We start from the raw sequence: 9,471 nt of genomic DNA, 5'->3' as shown, positions 1-9,471 counted from the left end.
ACATTAAAATAAGGTCACATTATTTTGCCGGTTGCCTAGTTTGTGTGTTTGAGGATCACAAAAGCCAAGGTTTTTTATTATGGGTATTGCAACTCAAAGTCTATTTCCTGCTGCCTCACACACTTCCTCCTCTGCCAACTCATTCTCAACGCAGACCTCCGCTTCTCAGTTTGTTTTATTCATTTATTTATTTAATGGACATAAGTAAATACTCAAAAATGGCCTAAACCAGTGTCCAAATATGCATCATTGTATCATCAATATACATTGTTCATACAGTAATTGCAGGTCGTATCTGTTATTGTCCTCTAACGCGTATCGCCTTCGTTTGAGTTGCCCCTGGTTGAAATAGAGTTTACGTTGCATAATCTGCAATTGTAATTAACTTGAAAGCAAACAGAAAGCTTGTCAGTGTTTGATTAAATTAGTCTATGATTGCGGTTGCATGATGGCTCCAAACATTCAAGTACCAACATCGTGAAATTGGGCACTAAATAAAAACTGGTACTAAGAAATGGAATTGTACCAGTCTAATGTGTCAGTGTCACCGCTGACAAGAAATGGCTTTCTCTAAAACAGGAAATCCTTTATAACACTTCCTGCCAGCTGACAGCCAGCAGAAGCAAGAACTAGAGACGGTTAGGAACCGGAAGACAACGTTTCATGAAACCAGCTTCTGCAAACTATACAGGTCAAATCGAAATCAGAATACTTTAGACGCACTATTATTCCACGCCTTTATGATCTGATTTGTTGGGTCTTTGCAGGGCTCGATGGATCTGAGCGAAGAGGAATGCGCCCCACTGGTGTATCGAGACAGATGTGGCAGCCAGAAAAGTGACTCAAGTTCAGGTCACAATCTGCTGGTCCACCTGTACTTCTTCCCTGGCACCAATGACGGCGCAACAATAAACATAACATGTGGCCATATCTCTGCCGAAGATGTGTGCAAACAGGCCGCTGCCAAATGCGGTAAGTTATTTCTCTGCATCTGATTGTTTTGCACAATCCATGAACGGGGCGTGTAACACTACCTTCAATAACAAAATGTGTGCGCGTGAAAGTAACATTCAAGTCCTCGTGTAATGCAATTGTATATGTAATAGTGTCTATGTGTTGCTTTACCAGGAAGAACAGGCATTGCAGCTGTAATAACTAATCAAGAATAAAATCAAATAAAATAGAATCACAAAATCATACAGCAATTACGAGCATCTAGGAATGTGCTAAAGAAAACAAATGCATGATTGTGATGATAATTGTTATGATTAGAAGTATGGTTATGATTATGACTAGGCTTATGGCTGTGATCATGATTATGTGGTGTGTTTTTGTAGGCATATTTCCAGTTTATCAGAGCTTCTTTGCCCTGGCGTCTGCTGATTTGTCTTTCTGGTATCCTCCGTCACACATGTTCAACACAGATGAAAACCTGCCTGTACATTTTAGAGTAAGGTAAGAAAACACACCTCCAACTCCAACCTTAACCATAACCCAGACCATGAAAAAGAAAAATAATTTAAAGAGGATATTATAAAACAGCTTTTTAATTGCTTTTAATGTTCTCACAGTGTTCCCTCGTCTTTATTTTAGGCTAAGTTGTATTTTGATTGTTTCATGCATGTTTGTATAATCTGTATTGCATTGGAGGCACAGAGAATTTCCATTTTCACCTGTCCCCTTTCCCCGCCCACTGTTCTGCATTTTCTTTACTTACATTTTTTTTTACGTCATACTCCAGGTCATACACGTTGAGTCAGAATAAATTCATTTTTCAACAATAAAAAATACGTAAATGGCAATCCGCTGCTTGCTATGATGAATACACTGCATAGGTCACTAATGCGTAATATGTCTTCTTCAAATAAGCCCAAGGTGTTTTCATGTTAAGGTTTTTCTTTGAAAACTGGTATGGCCAAGACCCAAAGGCGTCTTATCGCTACAGTCTGACCAGAGACCGAATGAACCCTGTTGTCGACTGCTGCGTCATAGATTACCTCTTTGCACAGGTATAAATAGCATAATGACTGATATGTTTTCCACCTATTCATCGTGTTCTGTCATTTTTGAAGTGGAGGAGTGACTTCATCAGCAGCGAGGCCGGAGTGTCCCCGCCTTTGACCGCTCAAGAGGATTGTCTGGGGCTTGCCGTACTTGACTTATGGAGAATGGCCAAGGAGCGCCATCAAAGTGTGAGAGAGCTGTGCAAATCTGTCAGGTATGCAAAGAAATCTGTCAGGTGTGCGAACAAAGCGTCCCTTTGTCCAGCTCTGAAGCTCTCTCAGTTTACGTGCGATCATTAAGATTGAGCAACGGCATGTTTCTTTTTCACAGCTATAAATCATGCTTGCCCAAACTGCACCGTCATGACATCCAAAAGAGAAATCGCCTGGATCGGTATCGTATCCGAAACACCCTGAAGCGTTTCCTGAGGAAGCTCGGGAACTGCTCAGTAGATGCATGTACTCTCAAGGTCAAATACCTGATAGAACTGTCTGCCATCGAACCGTCTTTGGGGAGCGAAGTCTTTCAAGTGGATTGCTCTGTTTCCAAGTATGTGTCCACTCACGTGCGAGTCAGTGGAGAATCTGGTATTCAGACAAAACGAGATCCTGAGGAATCAATGGTAAATTAGAGTCTCAATCCAAAATACAGCCAATGTTGAGCGTGTAAATAAGTCTTCTTCTGATCTTATTTAGGAATGGGAGACGTTTTGCGATTTCCAAGAGATCATTGACATCAGTGTTCAGCGAGTTTGTCTTGAAAACGCAGGTCAGGAAAGCAGACTGGTGACAATAACTCGAGGAGATGACAGATGTTTGGTAAGATAAAGACACTATTGCTATTGTGGCAAATGTATATCTAATTGTTAGTTCAAATTTTATTCGGCAGGAGGCCAAATTCTTGAGTCTCAAAGAAGCTCTGTCATTTGTGTCACTTATCGATGGCTACTTCAGACTGACTACAGACTCAAGCCACTTCTTCTACCAAGACATTGCACCACCAAGTATTCTGGATGGAATAAAAAACCACTGTCATGGACCAATTACGTGAGATACTGAGTGTTAATAGCAAAAAATGACATTCCAAAGTGATAATATAAACATTTGTTGAAGTAAAGGTAGTTATCAGTAAAATACAGTTAGTTAAAAAGTAGTTGGTGCTACATTTGCTACTACTTTATAAATACTGTTGATACCACTACTGCCAACACTCTGACTACTCTAATCTAGTTTGTTACCAAGGTTAAACAACTATTTAGGTACCGTCTATATTCCTACAGCTATACCTTTTTTTGTTCTAACAGATCGGAATTTGCAATGAATAAGTTAAAAAAGTCTGGTTTCAAAGGTGGCACGTTTCTTTTGCGTCAAAGCACCAAGAACAATGGCAACTACTTCTTGACTGTTTGCGTTCAGGTTGGTCTTCATTTTGTTGGTGAACATATGACAAGCTTGCATTTGTTCAAGATAATCTTAGTTTTCTTTGACCCATAAGACCCCCATTGGACTCGATTATAAAGACTGTCTCGTCATAAAGAATGAAAACTTCAGTCTTCCTGGAGTCCAAAAGTCATTTTCCAGTTTAAAAGAGCTGACAAGCTTTTACCAGCACAATAAGTTGCTTCTGGCCGACATTCCTGTCAAATTGGGTCGTTGTTGTCCACCAAAACCTAAAGGTGAGTTTTAAAACTAATCATATGGCTGTATGAATACTATACGTTTTTTTTGTTTTACAGAACTCACAAATCTAATAATTATTCGGGGAAACAGGCCAGTGGCGGCACAAGACTCCCCTTGTCCCGAGAGAAGCAAATTCAGCCATATCCAGTTTCACATGATCAAATATGAGGACCTGAAATGGGTGACATGATATTTTTCAATATAATACTAACAATGACAATAAATAGTGTCTTGATCAAGGGCACAAAGGCAGCATGCACTGGTTGACGCAGGAATTGAACCACCAACCCTCAGATTGTTGGACAAAATTGCTGCTGTTTTTTAAATCTTGCATTTAACTAAATTCTATTTATTTACAACTGCTCTGTAATTTAATTAGCTTGAATCTGCCTTGATGTGTCAGAGTAAACATTGTTTTATAACAATATCATTTAATAATAATATTAACTACTACTTATTATTTGTCAGGGTGATAGCCTTGGACAAGGATCTTTTACCCGGATTTTTAAGGGTTCCAAAACTGATATTAATGAAGGAGAGAAACATGTGACAGAAGTTCTCCTCAAAGAACTAGATGTAGTTCACAAGAACTGCTGGGAGGCGAGTATTACTAAATGTTTAATTAAACCATAAATTATGTTTATCTTCTGCATTGCATCATCCAAATGCTTCTATGTGTGAAATCACTTATTTGATTTGACCGAAGTGAATTTGACTCTATTGTCTCGTTTCAGGCCTGCAACTAACTGTCCATTGTCCATTTTGTTTTTAGTCATTCTTTGAAGCAGCCAGCCTGATGAGCCAGGTTTCTCACAAGCATCTCCTTCTTGTGTATGGTGTTAGTGTACATGGTGTGAAGAGTAAGTGTAAAAAACTCACAAAATATGGTGCAAGCAGGTGCAAAAATATCTGACTTCAAATGACCTTGACGACTGGAAGTCTCCATGTGACACTCTGCTTGTTTTGAGGAGAAAACATAATATTCCGTGCTGAGCAGCTCTTGTGTGTTGCAGACATTATGGTGCAAGAGTTTGTCAAGTACGGAGCGCTGGACCTTTACTTGAAGAGAGAGGTTTCTGTCTCAGTGAGCTGGAAACTTGACGTAGCAAAGCAGCTTGCATCAGCTCTCAACTTCCTGGTGAGCTTTTGAGATTTCAATGCACATGCAATTCATTCTATTCATTCCAATTATATAAGCTGGATGTTTGTTTCAGGAGGAAAAGAACATAGTCCATGGAAATATCTGTGCTAAAAACTTGCTTTTGGCAAGAGAAGGTGACTCATCCCAGGGCAATTTGCCTTTCATCAAACTGAGCGATCCCGGCATCAGTGTGGCCATGCTGGGCAAAGATGGTAAACACATCTTACAAGTGTAAAGTAATTCAATAACATTTACAGCAGCATATCATTCAATTCATCAAGATAAAGTAACATGGTTGTGTCCTCAGTGATTCTGGACCGCATACCTTGGGTTGCTCCTGAAGTGGTGGGAGCTCCAGAGAAACTCAGCCTGGAGTCAGACAAGTGGAGCTATGGTGCCACTTTGTGGGAAATCTTCAACAGAAATGCTCCTTTGAGAGGCTGGGATTTAGACAGAGTACTTCCACTTTCTCCTTTGACTCACTACATTTCTTTGGAGAATATAATAATACATCCGGAGAAAACTGGACATGGTTACATTCCTATAAAGTGTCTTGCTCTAGTCTATTTATTAAGTATAAATGATGTATAAATTTTCAAAAGTAAATTTTCTCATAAACCCACAATAGTTAAAGGCGGTATGGACGATTTTTCGGCGATTTGAGAACGCAGGCGGAAGTGCGCATTTGCACTCCCCCGTGCGGACTGATACAACACACACGTGCGTTTGTTTATTAGCGCAACGGAGCGCATCGCATCTCTCGTCTCCCGTAGATTTCTGTCCACTTCTGCGTCAGCTCGAACTGTCTTTCTCCGTCTTCATTTTGCTCCGTACACTGAGGGAACTATATTATGATAGATCCATGCGCTTAGGCACGCGGAAACATGAGGAGGAACCGCACGCGGCTGCAGGTGAGCGATAGGTGCGTTTTATGATTGATACGTGGCAGGACAATTGATTTATCCACGCCACGAGGAAATATGATACACAATTTGCTGAAAAAAATCGTCCATACCACCTTTAACTCAAAAATAAACCTTTTCAAGGTCAATGTTTAGATATCCTTAGAGATGCGCGTAATTACATTTGCTTGCTCTTGTAATTATGAGAAACACACATTTATACACGGGAAATCTGGGTAATATCTTGAAGGAAGAAGGTATTGTTGTTTTTTTAGATAGTTCCAATTCCAGAAACACGTCGAGTGAGCGTTCCTCTGCGCTTTCAACAAAACAAGACAAGATTACAATGGCTTTGATCTGTTTTTATATTCACATCAGAAGCATCAGTTTTACGAGTCATTCCAGCAGCTGCCTCGCTCTCAGTGGACAGAGTTGGCCGCTCTGATCAGTCAGTGCATGGACTACCAGGCCAACTTCAGGCCTTCGTCACGCAGCATTATCCGCCAACTCAACAGCCTCATCACATCAGGTACAAGTCAGACAGCTCTTATGATATTGGCATCACACTAACAATGAAACTTTAAGAGTACCAACAAAAACACATTTGATGTTTGGCAGATTATGTGATACTTCATGCCAGTGAGTCAGTCTCTCAAAATGCTGTTTGGAATGCTCTCAGTCCTCATCCAAATGACATGTTGTTTGAGGAGCGTCACCTGTGTTACCTCTCACTTCTCGGAAAGGTGAGTTTATTACAAAATACTTTTCCACATTGGTCATATTGACTTAAGGGGAATTTAATTAAAGTCAGGGCGTGGGATGTTAGACTGGGATGTTAGACTTTTTCTTTATCTATTCCATTTTGTCCACTATCTTATAAAAGGGAACTCTCATGATGCTTAATATGCTGTACATTTAAAAAAAAAAGCTGAAACCCACTCTTTTCCAGTCAAATCAACCATTCTTGGAAGCATCAGGATCAATTTGTACTCCAAACCCACAAATTAAAAATGACCCTAAAATACAATGAAAAGAGAATTGTCTAAATAAATGCTCATTTCAGTGTCAATGGGCCAATCCCTCCATGAAACCAGCTAGGCAAGAAAATCCTTTCAGTCATATGCGCAGCTAAACAAAACAGTTTTAGCTTGGATTTGAACATTGTCAGAGTAGAAGTCTGTCTCACATCTCAGAATGAAACGCAGATTCCCCATGTTTAGTCCTGACTCTGGCACCAGCAGGAGGCCGGTCCATGTTTAGTCCTGACTCTGGCACCAGCAGGAGGCCGGTCCATGTTTAGTCCTGACTCTGGCACCAGCAGGAGGCCGGTCCATGTTTAGTCCTGACTCTGGGCACCAGCAGGAGGCCGGTCCATGTTAAGTCCTGACTCTGGCACCAGCAGGAGGCCGGTCTATGTTTAGTCCTGACTCTGGGCACCAGCAGGAGGCCGGTCCATGTTTAGTCCTGACTCTGGCACCAGCAGGAGGCTGGTCAATGTTTAGTCCTGACTCTGGCACCAGCAGGAGGCCGGTCCATGTTTAGTCCTGACTCTGGCACCAGCAGGAGGCCGGTCCCTGAGGTCCTCAGAGTCGGTTCATATGGCACTAACATGTCCGAGATGTACTTTGGTGTTAGGCCATGGAGAGACTTGGACACAAGCAGAGCTGCTTTTAAGTCTATTCTCTGAGCTACAGGAGCCAGTGCAGAGACCTGTGTCAGTGTTCAGGCAGATGTCAATTGTCAGCTATTATATATTTAACAAACAAATTTGAAAACCTAGGCGGAATTTAAAATCTGAATTCCTTGCTTGTTTCTACTTATGATTAGAGAAAACCAGACTTCACAGTCCAAAACTACAAAACTACAAAAAACTCGGCTCAACCAAGGCTGCAGCCAATTAATTGTGCTCCAAGGGCTTCAGGAAAAGCTTCAGTTTTAAATGGGGGTCCTTTTTTCAGAGACGTTTTAGGAAGAATAGGCCCCCCAAGTGCAAGGGATTAAAGTGCATATGACTGGTTGGACTGGAGTTTGTTGAATATCTTCCCAAATGTGACGGTTTTGTGATATAACTGGAGGTAATTCCATAACATAGAAAGCACACTAGGGTTTTTTTGCACTGTAGGAACCTTTTTCAGTTCCTGGTATTTTCTTTAGATCCTGTCCTTATTGGCATGTTCACACAGAGTAGGAACTAGGGACTGGGGTAACACTTTGGGGCATTCTAGCTCCTGCTCATCGGCAGGTACTTTCCAGACAAGTGATGATTTGACAACACCTTCATTTTGGATGCTTAGATTATCTTGCATGTGATTGGCCCTGCATTTTGGATCTATTTATGTGTATTGATAAAAAAGACAGAGAAATATTTTTGGAACTCAGCGCTACTTTAATTTTTCTTCACAAACTACCACTTGAGTCAAGTGACTGACTGAAATAAACATAATCATAAATATTTGAAAGCACGATCCCACCAACGAAAATAATCATCAGTAAGTCATGGAAACCTTTAATATGCCCTTAAAGGTATCTATACGTTTGATTTTTCTAGGGCAACTTTGGCAGTGTTGAACTTTGTCGCTATGACCCGTTGGGGGACCACACTGGTGAACTTGTAGCTGTGAAGAAGCTGCAGCCGAATAAGCAGTCCACTTCAGAGGATTTTCACAAAGAAGTTAACACCCTCAGTGCGCTGAACTGTGACCATATCGTCACGTACAGAGGAATATGTTACAGCACAGGTAAAAACACTTTCTGTCACTCCAAGCTAAGAACGTCCATGACCCCCGTCTGTTTCCAGTGACACAAGTTTGTGAGGATTATTACTACGACAACCACTTTGTCAGATAGAAGAAAATCAGTGTACACACGAAGCACAGTACTTTTCCAACATTATTAAAATTATTTTGTATCAGTTATGGCCTGGTGATATGGCAACAAATGAATCATGCTTTTCACATAGACATGACTGAATGTTGATGTTTAGAATTTGATTAATGATGGCCCAGCCCAACAGTACTATTATCATGGAATCTTGAATCACCAACACACACCTTAGTGATGTTTTAATGCCTACGGCAGTAAACACTTAACTCAAAGCTTCACAGTTTTCCCTCTCTTCAGTTGTGTATTTAACAATAGTGTACAAGGCTTGTGTCACTACAAACTGATGTAAAGATATGATGTGATTTTGATGTGTTATTTTACTCAGTTTGTTTTATAATACGTGTGTATTATTGTGCACAGGTCGTCTGAGTATGGGCCTGGTGATGGAGTACTTGCCTTTTGGAAGCCTAATAAGTTACTTGGAGAATTTCTCTGATAAAGTGAACACAAGAAGGCTGCTGCTTTTTGCCTCTCAGATCTGTAAGGTACTGAGTCATCATCAGTTTAACAATCAGAAGTTGTCACATAGTTTAAATATCCCACCCATGTTCCATGAGTTAATTTTGCTTTTTCAGGGTATGAAGTATCTTCAGGACAAACGTTATGTTCATCGTGATCTAGCAGCAAGAAACATTCTTGTTGCAGACCACACAAAAGTTAAAATAGCTGATTTTGGCCTTACAAAGGTCATCCCTCTTGATAAAGAGTACTATAGAGTCACACAGCCTGGAGAAAGCCCAATTTTCTGGTAACAAATTACAACAAGCTCAAATGTGTATACATTTTCTGTGGTTACAGTTTTGTCTTTTTTAGGTACGCACCTGAGTCCATCACTGAGTTAAAGTTTTCCTCCAAGTCTGAT

The 9,471-nt window shown here is 40.6% G+C and overlaps 1 protein-coding gene across 1 annotated transcript in view; it reads left to right on the top strand.

Moving 5' to 3' along the window:
- The first annotated feature begins 606 nt into the window (after positions 1–606).
- The window catches only part of jak3 (Janus kinase 3 (a protein tyrosine kinase, leukocyte)), a 9,545-nt gene continuing 680 nt past the window's right edge, over positions 607–9,471 (top strand). Inside the window, exons 1-22 of the mRNA XM_072438447.1 lie at positions 607–691; positions 768–972; positions 1,338–1,455; positions 1,892–2,009; positions 2,073–2,218; positions 2,335–2,626; positions 2,700–2,822; positions 2,893–3,050; positions 3,308–3,419; positions 3,499–3,679; positions 3,740–3,864; positions 4,152–4,283; positions 4,456–4,543; positions 4,697–4,821; positions 4,898–5,036; positions 5,132–5,280; positions 6,105–6,255; positions 6,345–6,469; positions 8,275–8,464; positions 8,970–9,094; positions 9,185–9,357; positions 9,423–9,471. The exon at positions 9,423–9,471 is cut by the window's right edge and continues 69 nt beyond it. Coding sequence (XP_072294548.1) covers positions 774–972; positions 1,338–1,455; positions 1,892–2,009; positions 2,073–2,218; positions 2,335–2,626; positions 2,700–2,822; positions 2,893–3,050; positions 3,308–3,419; positions 3,499–3,679; positions 3,740–3,864; positions 4,152–4,283; positions 4,456–4,543; positions 4,697–4,821; positions 4,898–5,036; positions 5,132–5,280; positions 6,105–6,255; positions 6,345–6,469; positions 8,275–8,464; positions 8,970–9,094; positions 9,185–9,357; positions 9,423–9,471 — 3,018 coding nt within the window. The 5' untranslated portion in view covers positions 607–691; positions 768–773. The remainder of the gene's footprint in view (positions 692–767; positions 973–1,337; positions 1,456–1,891; positions 2,010–2,072; positions 2,219–2,334; positions 2,627–2,699; positions 2,823–2,892; positions 3,051–3,307; positions 3,420–3,498; positions 3,680–3,739; positions 3,865–4,151; positions 4,284–4,455; positions 4,544–4,696; positions 4,822–4,897; positions 5,037–5,131; positions 5,281–6,104; positions 6,256–6,344; positions 6,470–8,274; positions 8,465–8,969; positions 9,095–9,184; positions 9,358–9,422) is intronic.

The sequence above is a fragment of the Eucyclogobius newberryi genome, unplaced genomic scaffold (genome assembly GCF_026437365.1).
Source record: "Eucyclogobius newberryi isolate DKJ021-1_F unplaced genomic scaffold, fEucNew1.0.hap1 SCAF_9, whole genome shotgun sequence".
Lineage (NCBI taxonomy): Eukaryota > Metazoa > Chordata > Actinopteri > Gobiiformes > Gobiidae > Eucyclogobius > Eucyclogobius newberryi.
The sequence above is the reverse complement of the archived record's forward strand: the minus strand, read 5'-3'. Positions and strand labels throughout refer to the sequence as shown.